The following is a 15,621-nucleotide window of genomic DNA, read 5'->3' as shown; positions in this document are numbered from 1 at the left end:
ATTAGTGAGGTGACAGCATCTAGTACCAATGTAAGTTTTTCTGTTGTACAGAAATGTGATACTTCCGTTGAAGAAAACGTTTCCAGCATAACAAAATCTGATGAATGTGAAAGTGGCCCTCAAAGAGTTACTTCCCCCTCATATGACATTGGACTTTTTTTAGAAGATATTACATTATGTTCTTAAACTTAAAAAATCAAATCAAAATTTAACTAAACAATGTTGTCTAAATAAAAAGTCGAAATTGTCTAGCTGTTTAAATTAGGGAAATAATCGTGCTTTATTACAGAACTCGAATTTCTTTTAGTAGTTTCAGAAAATTATGAACACCCCCCTTGAAAAAATTCTGCGTACGCCACTGCTTCTCACTTCTAAGTGTTTCGTGAAAGAACAATAATTTTCGGCGGACAAACTAATGGTTTTACAAATGATCATAAGAATTATACTTACTTGCGTTCTACTTTGGCATCGGAACACGAACATACAATGTTCTTTGTTACGGTCAAGGACCTTAACATCTGACGAATTTTTTTTCGAATTTCCGACCCAAAAATTTAATTTTATTGCTGAAAATCAATATTTGTTCCATCCTAAATTCTAAAATGTGAGATATTTTTGTCAGGAAGCAGTTTTTTGTTTGACCTATTGGGGTGAAATATGCGATGTCCCGTCCACTGAATTCCAGTTGTCCCTGCAATGTACCCCAGTTTTGACTTAAAAAAATACACCGTGATAACATATTTTTAACTCCACTGTTCTAAGGCTTTTAAGATGAATATCTGCATAAAAAAATTCTTAAAATTAGGTAAAAAATATTTTGAAAAATATTTTTCCTACCTTACAGTTAAAACAGTTGGGCATCAGAGCTTAAAAATCACATTTATAACAAAACTAGAAAAATTTATTACAGATTTATTTTGCTTATTTTGTCATAAAAATTCAAAATGATTTTGATTTCAATTCAAGGAGGGAAATCTCAATGCAAAAATTGTGTTAACAGGAAGACTAGTTGCGCCGTCTCTTAGCAATATTTAGAATTACAAAAATAATCGCGGGATTTAAAGAGACGTGTAAGTAGCGACGAATTCAGTTTCAATGATGCAATTTTTTTCTTCGTCGCATAGCAAGCTAGCACAGAAACGTCTAACGTATGAGATGTAACGCCGACGGAGAGTCTCATTGTATAAGTAAGCTATTCTTAATCTTTGTTTCGGCTATTGGACCCTAAATGGTTGACGTACTTTTGGCGAAAACCTGAGACTTGATGAATAAATTTAATTAGCAGCTGTGAACATATTAAGTAACGAAAGAAAATTAAATATGTAATAATCTGAATTATTAATTATTTTGAAAATATTTAATAAATGAATGAACAATGAATATTTTTTATCATATTGTTTCATAAATTAAAATTGGGTTTTATGTCAGACAATTGAATTCGCAGGTCTTGACCTATAACTAGTCTATTTTTTAATTTAATTTTAGTTTATGCATAGACTGAAAATTAATGAGTTGAAATATGGTTTCCATTAAAATAAGAATAAAAAGAGAAGAAGAAATGCATATATCCTTTTCATAATTCATTCATTTTATTGTTATCAAAGAAAACATTCTTTAAAAATAGATGTTACTAACCCTAGATGATGAAACATTTAGCACTTAGATTCTTGACTTTTGTCAGCTTCGCGTAATCAGGGTGTTGCTATAACATTTTCAAAGATTGCGAACGTTGAATTAATCACATATCTACATTTTTATAACGTAATAGTAATAGACATTGCGTTATCTTTTCATTTTGTGACTTAGTAAAGTTAACTGTTAACCGAGCTTATAACCAAAACATGCTTCCAATTTTAACACCGGTTTTGAAGCTAGCTTTTTCCTCACACACACAAACAGGCAGAGTCTCATAACAGAACCGGTTAAGAACTTATTCAGAGTCCATGCAAGAATCTGAAGAGCCAATTTATCTAGAGATAATACGATTCTTGTGTATAATGGAAAAAACTAAACTAATGTACGAAAAACAGAACCAAACATTTATTCATAACAAATATATCAAACAGTTTTGTTAATTATAAACTATTTACAGGTAACACTCATGTTCAATGACAAACAATGTGAAATCTTGACTGATGAAACCAGAGATGATTCATTTAAAATGTTGATAATTCATCTCATCGAAGTGTTTCTTCCATTTCTATATCTAAATTGTTTTTTTTTGCATCAGTATGAATACGGACAATGATACGGACCAGCGTATATTGGAACTAGATAGGCCGTTCCCTGAGTTTTTTCCTTGCGCTTTTCTTTTCTCAAACACTGTGCTCCACACAGAAACATAAACGATGAAGATAAAGTCAAAGCAACTCCAAGCCATGCCAATACGTAAGACCATCCATAGTAGCTTTTGCTATAGATCTGTAATACCTGGAAATAAGAAAGTATAAGTTTCAAAACAATGTTATATTTATTTATAATACAACTCAATTGTTTCTCTGTAATTATTCTATATTCATAAACTAATTTATTAACCGCAGAAGCACCAACAACGGACATTTTTCGATTCATAAACTAAACCGAAAGCGGTGGTATAAGTTTGGTCATAGTCTATAAAGAATAACATACGGTGTTTATAAACGTTAGTCTTTTTCTTAAGAAGTGGGAACACTCTTAAGTTCATTTTCTAAAAGAAAATGCAACGCTGATTCGGTTAAAAAGCTTATTATTTTGGATAAAGAGTTATATTTCTGGGGAACAAATTGATTAATTTCAAACCTTATAGTTAGCAATACAAAATTATTTGGATTGATATAATAATTTTTTTTAAATTTTTTTTCACACTTTACAAACTAGTGTACAATTTATTATTTTTTTTATAGTTTATGAAATTGAATACTAAATATTTATTAAAAATTTTAGTTACCTGAAATTATCTTTGAGTAAACGAGTTTCATGATTATCTACAAAATCTTTATTAATTAAAAAGTAGAAAACATGAAAAACATCACATTTTATTGATCACATTTATATGAGAAAAAGCAGTTGTTGCCATTTGAGAATATATTAATTCTGATAATGCAACCGTAACCTCGAGACCTAGATAATGGTTTTTAACCCAGTTTTTTAGCTTTCCTTTGAACAAAAATGAAATTAAAAGACGTTATTTTATTTATTTAAATCAAGTTGTTGCGTTATTTAGTTCCAGAGTCTTTATTATTTATGGAAAAATATTTTTTAATAAAACACTATACCTATTTTTAATTATTCGTTTTCGATGTAGTATTTTTATATAAAAATTCTTGAAAAAGTACCCCATACTGATTGGTTAAAAAGTATTTCCATAAATTGAAAAATTGTGCCATTGGAAGTTTTCAACGTTATCATTTGAGAAAAGTCTTCGATACAAATAAATTTATTAATAACTTTATAATAATAAAAACTTCATATAAATAATTTAATCGAAATTTATTATTACCTCGGGCCATCGGCTGAAGCTCATTTCTGGAAAATTCAGTTTTTCATATTCATAATGGGGAATCGCATGCCATAATGCAATTGCTGATGCTACAACCAGTCCTGAAATAAATAATAAAATATAATGATAAATAGTTTTGGATCTATAAGGCAATTTGGATGGTGGACTGAATGTAAACAATTACAATCTTCCTAAAACCGGAAGAAATTTAGAAAACTTCGGGTGTATCCCTCCGCTCATGTTATCCTTACGAGGAGATGTGTGAATAGGTTAATATTCTAAGAAGTTTTGTTAATGTGATTTGTGTTCAAATTTGCTCGTAATTTTACCATTCATAAGAGTTTTCTGAAATGTATAAATTCCAACTGGTCGTGAGAGAAAAAACAAATATCAGAAAATTGATATTGCAACATAAATAAAGTGTGCCATGTTTTGCGTGTTATCCCTTATTTGGCTATATTAGTATTAGAAATAGCAGTTTATTTTATTTTGGATAGCATCATTGTATGTTTCTAGAGTCGTCGAATTCATTTGTTGCTCGTTTAGTTGAAATTTAAATTAAAAGAACGCGTTATGATGCAAGCACTACGAGTGTCATAATATTGGATGGCGAGCTTTTCAAGCGTAGGCTTAAAAAATCAATCAAAAGTTTGAATCTGGAAGTTTTACGTAGAATTTTAACCGCTAGCGCCATCTGTGTTTAGCTCTACACGATCAACCATCCATAGTATACGAATTCCGCATCCGGCTTGCACCAACCACAGTGCTGACGTGAAATATCCTCAGTGGTAAACGGATCATGTGTTAGGTTCCCTTTGCCTCCAGGCTAACCGTGGGAGGTTCTCGTGGTCTTCGTTTCAATGTAACGCAAATGTGGGCTGGTTCCATCAGAAAGTTTTTCACGAAGGCAAATTTTTCCCAAAATTTGGTCCAGGAGTTCCCTTGTCTTCTGGATTGGGTTCAAAATGACAAGGCTGCGGACTTGAACGTGAGTATTCGTAAACCCAAAACAATTGGGTAGAGGCTGTTCAACGATGGTTATAAAAAATAAACCATCCATAGTGATACCACACTTTACTAATGATGACATTATTTTTGTACCGAAATAATTTTTTGCATTTTGCATTTTTTGAAGAAAGTTTTGGTGACAAAATAAAAACTTAATGCCTACGTTATATTTTTATATGGTTACCATAATCACTTAAATTTATTTAACTGCCCATGAACAAAGTATTTGGGTAAAGATTTAATTAAAAAAATTAAAAGTTCGTTCGCCTGAAGGAACTTTTTAATTACCAACAGTAAAAAACTATACTTTTATCTATAACTTTCAAACTAATAATTATTTTTTTTCTAAAACGTTGAACACAGACTTCTATTAATGCTACCAAATATTCTGTTAATATTTGAAAATGATCGACTAAAAATTGCACTTTTTTGTTTTGAATGAATTGTGTTTTCAATATAAATGTAAACAAGAACAATCTCGAGCTCTTGACCTATTCTGGGGAGTTTGAAGCGAAAATATGTTTCACTTATTTAGATATATATTGTTAAAAAACATGACATGGTAGGTCGATTTAGAAAGAACTCGCTTTTTTGGCAGCTCTGATTTGGCCTCTTTTTACTTGTTTATTACTGTTTGTTCCTGGAGCAAGCCGTGCACCATCATTAGTTAGTTCGAGCAGCGAGATGAAGTTCATTTCACAAATTATCATTTAGGTTTAAATTTCGAACTCTGTATTTTGTTAAGTAGGAAGTGTTTTATAAAGATTCTTTTTTTCAAATGACAATTCTCTCATCTTGAAATGATAGGTCTTCAAATGAGAATTCTAATAACGATTCTTTTTTTAACCATAAATACTAAATCAGGTATCAAATACACGTATGCAAGAAATACTACTCAAGAGAGTTTCAAAACACAATGATCACATTGTGAGCCAAATGGCTTCAAAACACACAAAAAACAGTAACCCGGAAATATAGGCACTCAAGAGCTTGCAGCGCTAACTAGTGTTAAAAATACCATCCATTGCCCACTAAAAAAATTGTGATGTTTTGCACAAAAAATTGCACTCCCGAACTATTTTAAACAATGACTGATCATATTTTCTCCAAACTCCCCGAAACGTAATAGAGTGGCCTAAAAGTATTAAACAGTTAAATATCTCTTGATTTATCTAGCATTTTGGAACCATAGTTCCAATTTAAGGAGTAATGTAGATTAGATTATCATTCGTAGTATAATATTTTCACGACCTAACTTTCCTTGGTAAAATTTAGCTTCTTATGCATTGTTTCATTGAATTAAATTTCTATCAGAGAAATATTTTATGTGCTTTTAAATAACATTAAGAATACTCAAAATAAGAAAATAAAATAAAAAAAAACTCTATAATTTACCTTAAATTAGAATAATAAAAAGTAGAATGAAAATGTCTATTTTAGTGACAGATTCAATACTGGAAAATCTGACACAAAACTGTATAACTTTATTTACGCAAAGTAATTTCTTTTAAAAATTTACTTTAAAGCTACAAAAGTACTTCTATTGTATTTAAAATGAATTAGAAAAGCTTTGATATCTCAAATTGCATAATTATTATCTTATAATTAGGTATGCAACCCGTGTCACAGGTCCTGGGTACGATCCTCGGGCCGGGCAAGGTTGACTCAGCCTTTCATCCCTTCGGTGGGTCGATAAATGAGTACCAAGCATGCATGGGAACTAAGCACTGGGGTTTCGCGTTCGGCTAACCACCTGATTGGAACATCTGCTCCTGCACCCCAGAACGTCAAGAAAACTGAGATGGGCACAGTAGGCCTTGGCCCTCTATGTGCTGTCGCGCCACTGAGTTTAGTTCAGTTTTAGGTATGCAACATTTTAAAAATAATTAATATGAAAACATTTAACATTTTTATTTCAAAANATCCTCGAGCCGGGCAAGGTTGACTCAGCCTTTCATCCCTTCGGTGGGTCGATAAATGAGTACCAAGCATGCTTGGGAACTAAGCTCTGGGGTTTCGCGTTCGGCTAACCACCTGATTGGAACATCTGCTCCTGCACCCCAGAGCGTCAAGAAAACTGAGATGAGCACAGTAGGCCTTGGCCCTCTATGTGCTGTCGCGCCACTGAGTTTAGTTCAGTTTTAGGTTTGCAACATTTTAAAAATAATTATTATGAAAACATTTAACATTTTTATTTCAAAAAAATTCGAACAATTTAGGTAAGAAAAATAATTTACAATTTATTTTCAAGTGCTCTAGTGTATATGACCCTAACATTTGATGAAAACATTAACAATCTATATCTACGGGAATTTTGAAGTTAAAAGGATATTTTCTAATCATTTTTATTAATTGATCATCGATATTATATTATTCGATATCAACAGCGACCGCCACTAATATACAGATTGTTTTAACGCAAAAGAACAGAACAGCTTAACTCAAAAGAAATAAAAATATTAAATTGCGCTCATTAAATAAATCAAATAAATTATATTAAATTGCGCTAATGAGCAAACAATCATACAAAATTTTTGTTAGTTAACAAACAACCACATAAAATTTTGTTAGTGAACAAACAACCATATAAAGAAAGGTCCATTGATGAAATCAGAATGTAAATCATGATTTAAATCAAATGATTTTCTTAAAATATCGTTGATTTGAATAAATTTTTTTTACAGAAATCTTTAATTTAAAAATTTATAAAGCGTTTTAATATGCGTTAAAAGTTTTTATTGATTTTCATAGTTTTAATTTTTAAAATTCAAAGAAAGGGAAAATTTAATGTACTTTTTTATATATGTATTTATATATTTTGAAAAAGTAGTTATTTAAAATACATTTTTTTCAACATGATTCATTAAAAAAAATATGATTTGACAAATCGTTTTTTTTCCTTCTAAAAACATGATTTTATTTAAAATTTAAAACATGTTTTAACTAGGAATTTTAACATAGTTTTGACTTAAGATTGATCTTTAAGATCAACCTTCAAAACCATATTTAGTTTTAATATTTCAAATATATTTGTGAATCATATAGTAAATGCAGTATTAAAAGGAAATTATCTGATATAGCATAAAGAAGCTGTTTAAAGATAAATTTAGAATGCCTTTCCATATTAATGCATTTTTTAAAAAAGTTATTCTATATAGGAATATTTTTTAGTCAGATATTAAGGTAAAGGCAATGAAATTTATTTTGTTACTTCAAATTTTTTTTTCTCCAGAAATCTGTGATTTTTTAGCCAGTTCTTTAGTTGTTAACCCTTTGGCGGAGATAGGACAACGGTGTCCCTTTTTTATGTATTTTTTTCTGGCCCTCTAATTACAAACAAAAATATATTTCGCTATTTTTAATTATTAAAAACTAAAAAAATATGTTACATTATCGGAATTATATTTGTACTAAAATATAAACTTCAAAAAATGTAGATTGAAAATTTTTTTTGATTCATATTCAAACATTTATTAATATTTGATATTGTAAATCAACAAAATTTTAATGATGAATAACTGTTTCTCTTAAATCTAAATAACTGCAAATAAGTGAAATTTTTAAAAATTACAGTTTGGAAGTGAGCCGTGTTTAGAGAATTTTGAATATAACGCAGAGAAAGACACCAGCGTTTCATGCTATACTTCATATCCATAAGTTAGTAAATTTCTAGAACAATAATATTTTTTTGACTCATTTTGACTTCAATTTATATAAAATATGAAAAATATAAATTCTGAATCAAAGGGTTAATCAAAGATCTATTTCTTTTCCATTTTCAATGAATTCGTATCATGCATTTGCGTTTATTATTATAGTTGTATTTATAAATTGTAACTATATATGCTTAATATCTTATAGTATTTTATAACAACAAATAAAAATTCGATTCAAATAAAAAATATCTGACTTAAGAACATTCTTTTTTTAAAAAAAAAAAAAAATTAAAAAAATCAAGAACCCTTATCCAAAGCTGTGCTTAAAAAATATTTAGTGTAATACCTGCGAGTAGCTGAAGTAATCCAGTAGCTATGATGTTACTATGCGATCTCCGCCAGCAGCCGACAAGACCAGGGAATGCGGATAAAACGGAAAACAGGAAAGATACTAGAAAAAGTGCTACAACAGATCTAGCCATATCTAAAAAAACATGATAAAGCATCATTATGTTTTCAAAAAATCAGAAGTGAAAAAATTGTTTTTTTATTTTGTTATAGAAATGTGTGTTCTTGTAATTGTAATTGTAGAATGAAATTAAAATTCACGTATTGATTGAATAAAAAGACTAAAGATATTACGTTAATAAGTTCAAGTTCTGAACTTGCTTTCTTTGATTTTTCGAAGTGGAAGCAATTATAAAAAGAAATCTACTTAGTAAAACAATTCAAAATCGTTAGGTTTAATAAATTTACGTCTTATCTGTGGAATATATTTAATATAAATTAGTAAATACAGAATAATAAATAATTTTTAAAACCTTTTTTTTTCTATATGAGTGCAAAAAGTTTTCTAATATATGCAAATAGTTATACAGAGGTGATGATAAATGCATATACTATGACGAAAAATGCATATACTGTGACGAAAAATGAGAACGTAAAATGATATTATGGGGTACAAATATTCAACGTCTCATGGCTGAATTAAATTATTATATCATACACTAAAACAATTTATTTCCGATTTCGGTCACCCCTAATATTTGGAGGGCGAAAAATCCTAATCCGCCGAGAGAAAAAAATATATAAATAGTTTATTCAGAGGAAGTACCTTTCGTGTCTGTTTCCGTAACTTAATAAAACGTCCACATGAATTAATTAGCGTATTCACGTCCTGTCCTTCGATTCATTATCCCTTTCCGGAACAGCAAATTTCGATTGTAAATTTTAGTCAAGCAGGACATTAGGCTAATGATTCATATTTACGTATTCATATATTAAGGCACCGTGATTCATGATTCCTATTTACGTAATTTAAAATTTAATGTAACCATTTGTATTTTCATGATTTTAAAATCCAATATCGCATATTCTTATAAGAAGTAAATTTTTTCGTGAATTAGTTACTATAGAGGTGTGATATTTTTCCTTAGTAGGTAATTTAATTATAAATGCTAGTTCAAAAAATTGTGTTTAATTAGAAAGATGTTTGGTATATAAATTGATATCGACATTTTGTACATAGAATTTGTGTCACAATCAACCCTGATTAGCAAGTGCGACCTTGGATCGAACGTTCTAAGTGAAGCGGCATACCTTTGCTCTTTAATGCTTCAAGAATAGTGGTTGCTAACACTTAAAAGCAATTAGTTATATATTTCTAGTGGTCTGTAATTTTTGTTGAATTGGTGTTGCCAGACTGGCTACACAGCACGGGAAAGTGACTTTCCAATCCAGTGGCTTTTAACAACCAGTCGCTCTTCTGGTTGGTATTCTTTTAATTACAGAAAAACTTGATTTTTTCTTCTTAGTTAAGGTAACAAATTTTTAAAAGCTTGCATTAATATAGCGAACAACTACAACCAAGAGGAAAATATCCAAAAAAGAAAGAGAGTCGTGTTTGGAGGNTGTTGCCAGACTGGCTACACAGCACGGGAAAGTGACTTTCCAATCCAGTGGCTTTTAACAACCAGTCGCTCTTCTGGTTGGTATTCTTTTAATTACAGAAAAACTTGATTTTTGATTTTTTCTTCTTAGTTAAGGTAACAAATTTTTAAAAGCTTGCATTAATATAGTGAACAACTACAACCAAGAGGAAAATATCCGAAAAAGAAAGAGAGTCGTGTTTGGAGGAGAAAGAAAATTTAAGAGGAATTCGTGTTTCGAGGAGAAGGAAAATTTAAGAAGAATTTATGTTTGGAGGAGAAAGAAAATTTAAGAGGAATTCGTGTTTGGAGGAGAAGGAAAATTTAAGAGGAATTCGTGTTTCGAGGAGAAGGAAAATTTAAGAAGAATTTATGTTTGGAGGAGAAAGAAAATTTAAGGGGAATTCGTGTTTCGAGGAGAAGGAAAATTTAAGAAGAATTTATGTTTGGAGGAGAAAGAAAATTTAAGAGGAATTTGTGTTTGGAGGAGAAAGAAAATTTAAGAGGAATTCGTGTTAGGAGGAGAAAGAAAATTTAAGAAGAATTTATGTTTGAAGGAGAAAGAAAATTTAAGAGGAATTCGTGTTAGGAGGAGAAAGAAAATTTAAGATGAATTTGTGTTTGGAGGAGAAAGTAAATTTAAGAGGATTTCGTTTTTGGAGGAGAAGGAAAATTTAAGAAGAATTTATGTTTGGAGGAGAAAGAAAATTTAAGAGGAATTTGTGTTTGGAGGAGAAAGTAAATTTAAGAGGATTTTGTTTTTGGAGGAGAAGGAAAATTTAAGAAGAATTTATGTTTGGAGGAGAAAGAAAATTTAAGAGGAATTTGAGTTTGGAGGAAAAAATAAATTTAAGAGGAATTCGTGTTTCGAGGAGAAAGAAAATTTAAGAGGATTTCGTTTTTGGAGGATAATTTTTTTAAGAGGAATTGTTTGCGGATCGAGAGAGAAGAATTAAGAAGAACTCAAGTTTTGTAGGAAAAGCAAGCCGATTGACCCATTGTGGGGGAAATGGAGGGAAATTTACAAGAATTCATATTTTCGACATTTTCACCAATAAAAAAAAGGAAAATAACAGCTTATTTCTATAAGAGTTTCGATATTTAGAGATAATAATTTCTTTTGTTGAAGATATCATGTAATGAGATTTCTTCCATGTATTAAGTAGGATTGTTATTTATAAATCAGTGGAAATTCTGAGTGTTTGTTTCATTAATAATCAAGCACTTAAAATCTCGATCATAATGTTTATGTTAAGTGTGGGTTTCGGTTTTTTGGAGTTTCTTTTATTTGTCATACTTTCATTGAATTTAGAAAAACCAGAGAAAAGATAATCATGAATACCTTTTATTGGTCAACATTGCCTGTATAACATATTGCATCTCCTAGTGCATTTTCATTGCATTACTTCTTGTATAGCATCTTGCACACATTCACAAGATTATAAGGGGCATCTTAATAAAAATAGCATGTACTACAGTGGCATAAAATTGTTGCAACACTACAGACCCAATAAAAGTTTTTGCCAAACAATTTAAAAATTAATTAATTCAATTATTTTTAATTGAGAAAAGTCATTCTATTCATATTGTGCCTTTATACATTTTAATCTATACTCTTAGTGATTAATATAATCTTTCTTTGTATTTTTTGGTGTGTATTTATTAACTATCAGTTGGGTCTGTAGTACACAACCAGTAGGATATACTTACGAAGTCTCATCCAACGTTGATCAGTGAAGGAATCAGATATTCCATTATCGTTGATATAATAGTCGATGTTTATACACTGTGTTTGAACTGGAGACATGTACGTTTGAACTGAAAAGAAGATAAATAATCTTATTAAAAGGTTATTAAAAAACATTCATTTCGATGAAATATTATCAATGTAAAGAAAGTATAATAGTATAAATATCCACTTTGTGCAGTAGCGAGTGTATAAATTGAATTAAAGTTAAATTGATTTGATATTTCTGCACTCTGAACAAAATATAGTGCGGCTGTTTTTCATATGACGGCGTGGAACCAATGTTGATGAAATGATTGGTAATAAAATGAATTCAAGCAAATGACACCAGTTATGAAGCAAAATTAAAGAATGAAGGCAGAGTTAGACAAGAGGTTTCCATTCAATGATGGAATATTTTAGCAAGATTTAGCTGTTTTATTTCACTTTATAACCGGCGTTTAACAGCCGATCCAATTCTGACTATCAATGCTCAACTCCGTAGCCTTGTAGTTTTGAACCCAACACAGAAGACAGGGAAACTCCTGGATAAAGCATTGGGACAAATTAGCCTTCGTAGCGGATTTTATGATAGAACTAATTCACATTTGCGTTACACGAAGAGAAAAACCGCGAAAATTTCCCCCAGTATGCCCGATGTCAAGGGGATTCTAACCCATAATCCGGTTACCACTTAGTTTATTTTACGTCGGCACTGTGGTTGTTAAGAAGAGGGACCAGAATTCATACCAATCAACCACCGCTGGGATTCGAACCTGGGCAACCTAGTTGGGAGGCGAACGCTCTATTCTCTCCCCCGAGCAACCGCAACTCAGATTTGTCATTCGAAAAAAAAAAAATGGCTTATGTGTTTTACACGTAGGCAGACAGTAAATACCGAAAAAAAAGACGTTCATGGTTCGAATGACAAGAAATAAAACAGATTCTTCTGATTTCTGTAATGCATGGAACACTTTCCGCTTTGCAGTGAGTTTCAGTAGACTGTTTTGGTGAGCGCGCAAATTAGAATAGGAGAGAGCTAAGAAGAAGAAGAAACTTATGACTCGTTTATCAAGTTGCCTTGCATCGCGTGTCAACTAAGTTGTGTTCTTTTATTTTTCGTTCTATTATGTAAAACTATAATACACCTTCTTTTCTTTCTGAGTCAATCATACAACAATACAATAAATTCACGTGAAAGTAAGAGTTATTATTTTTCTTCACAGCGATGTTTTTGAAGTAGCAAAAGGTTAAATGAACTCTTGCGTATGTAAGTGACTAGAATGCCAGTACTTTTTCATCTCACAATATAAGAAGGAGAAGAAAAAAACACATATGAAGTAAAATCCTTTAAAAACTAGGCTACACTATTTCGTTTCGTCCTGTTTTAAGAAAGTTCACACTTAAAACTGCACTTACCACATTAAATAATTGTTTAAACATTATGGATAATAAGTATATAATAACTGTAAATATAAATGATTTATGTAATTTAAAGATATCAATTACATTTTCATATTGTTATTTATGATATTATCAACGTATGTAAAAATATCTGTCTCTCCTTTACAGACTTCTAAGCCATCTGATCGAGAACGATTAAATTTGGCATATTGATTCTGATGGAATGAGTTGTAAAACGTGTTTTGCTTTATCTAATAACGCAAAGTCACCGGGAAGGATAAAATAAAATCAATTAAAAAAAAATTAATTTTTTTAGCTTTATTGATTGTGTTGATACATACATATCTTTCAACTTTGCGATGATTTCTTCGTGTTGGTCAGTACTAATATATTGATTGTTTACTTTTTTTCACCCTTTACAAAAAATGGGTAATTAGCAATTAATTGATTATTTATTTCATTGACATTCTAATATGGATTATTTACGTCATTAACCCTTTGCTGTCATTTAAGCTTATGCAAAGTAACCATAGAGATTGGAATCATCGACATATTTTAAGAGCTCAGAAATTGGTGCTCATTTTCAAGACTTTCTAGACGTGAATGTGAAAAAAAAAATTGATTTGAAATAGAACATTGCCAACGAAACATGAAAAAAGTAAAGGTGCGAAAAAAATTAGAAAAACCACAGTAGCTGAGAAAAAAAAAAAAAAAAGGGAACAGGAAAAACCACAGTGGCTGAGAGGGGCAAATTGAGGGAAAATGCATATCAACGCGCTATTGAGTGGTGGTGAAGTCGTCAACATAAGGAATAAGCATTTATATAAACAAATCAAGATTCCAGGGCATCGAATTGAATTGATGTGTCTGGGAGGGGGGTAATAATTTTGACATTGTTGAAATTGAATTTATGCACAAGATTCTAACAATGTGCAGCATTTTACGTATGCTGGATAACGGACATTTACATATTCGTATTTCCAATTTGTATATTTTAAAGCGAATGAAATTTTTAACCAAACGGCTAAAATTAACGACTAAAAGTATAGTAAATAAAACAAACAGATCCTATCAAATTATTTATTCTTATCCTTTCGATTTAACTGCGTAGAAAGTACCGTGTTATAAAATGCTTTTAAAAACAGCGCTTTTTCGAGTTAATACCTGTTATGAAACTTCGCGTAACGTTAATGAAATCAAAACTTCTAATTATAATAATAAGAAATATAATTTTGGTGATAAATTAAATGCTCTGCAATTTATCGTAATGACTAGACATAAGATTGCATAATTTATTATAATGAGTTTGAGGTTTGGGATGCTAATTACAATAATGTTAACATTGCAGAGCATTCACCCGATGCTATGAGGAAAATCGGAATTGACCTTGATGTTTGTTGTCGCCGTCTATGTCTTTGCTCTGAAACAGAAGTTAGTCAACCTCCAATTAAATTAGTCTGAAATGTTTCTTTTTTAATAAGGTTCCACTCGGTTCTTTCCGAATAGTTTAAGTTCACGAAATTCATAAATTCATGATATGCCTGGCTTTAGTTACCAACTTTATCACGGTTAAAAGACTTTCTGTTGTATTTATTGAACTTGCCACAGCTGCGACATTAAAAACAAATAAAAAATAATTCAACAAGGTGCGTAGGCAGAATTTTCAACAAAAAATTGGCACCTTTTAAGCGCACGAAAAAATACCTTAAATCACTTTCCAAAAAAAAAAAAATCATAACTAGGATCAGTGACATAATAAAAATTATTTTTTTGTATCCTTTAAAGTTCTTCATTTATAAACATAAAATTCAAAAAAATTTTGAAAAACTCTACATAATCGTGATAAAATAACTAGTTTCTGATAAATATTGCAGAGAAAATTGTGAAAATCATGAAATTTTTGTAATTTAGAACGACAATCGAAACGACAAAGAAAAAATCTCTTTTTAAAAGATAGAAAATTAAGCACTTTATACCAACACCATACATGGCAGTACTTTTACTTTCGTTACTTGTACCGCCGGTACAAGTAAAAAGTACGTACTTTTACTTGTACGTCGTTACTTTTTTGATTTAGTACTTTTACTTGTACTTTCGTTACTTTTTTAGGGAAAAAGTAAAAGTATTTGTAACGGAAATATCGAATGAAATCGTTACTTTTTTCTTAAACTCGGTAAGCTTTCTTAAAAAAAAAAATTTAAAAATTTTAAAAAAAAAAAGCTTTGAATGCAATATATATGTATTCACAGCTAACTTAGTGTTTAAATACCTTCTGTTTCAACTTATACTACACATTCAATTATTTTTTACTAGCTCAAAGATCACAAAGCTATCTGAAACCCCGTGTTTGCTTTGTTTATGTTTGTGTTTTTAAAACGCGTTTCTAAAGAGTAAAACAATTTTAAATCAATGGTAATTTAA

At 30.3% G+C, this 15,621-nt stretch overlaps 2 protein-coding genes across 2 annotated transcripts in view; one reads left to right on the top strand and one right to left on the bottom strand.

Annotated features, from left to right (window-relative positions):
* LOC107450323 (F-box/LRR-repeat protein 12) overlaps window positions 1–15,621 on the top strand; it is a 69,792-nt gene that overhangs the window by 1,691 nt on the left and 52,480 nt on the right. The window lies entirely within an intron of this gene.
* LOC107437170 (claudin domain-containing protein 1) overlaps window positions 2,019–15,621 on the bottom strand; it is a 48,817-nt gene continuing 35,214 nt past the window's right edge. The window contains exons 2-5 of the mRNA XM_016049080.4: window positions 11,781–11,888; window positions 8,489–8,626; window positions 3,479–3,579; window positions 2,019–2,430 (exon numbers count right to left, since the gene is read on the bottom strand). Coding sequence (XP_015904566.1) covers window positions 2,227–2,430; window positions 3,479–3,579; window positions 8,489–8,626; window positions 11,781–11,888 — 551 coding nt within the window. The 3' untranslated portion in view covers window positions 2,019–2,226. The remainder of the gene's footprint in view (window positions 2,431–3,478; window positions 3,580–8,488; window positions 8,627–11,780; window positions 11,889–15,621) is intronic.

The sequence above is a fragment of the Parasteatoda tepidariorum genome, chromosome 1 (genome assembly GCF_043381705.1).
Source record: "Parasteatoda tepidariorum isolate YZ-2023 chromosome 1, CAS_Ptep_4.0, whole genome shotgun sequence".
Lineage (NCBI taxonomy): Eukaryota > Metazoa > Arthropoda > Arachnida > Araneae > Theridiidae > Parasteatoda > Parasteatoda tepidariorum.
Note: the sequence above shows the minus strand (reverse complement) of the source record. Positions and strands in the feature narration are given on the sequence as shown.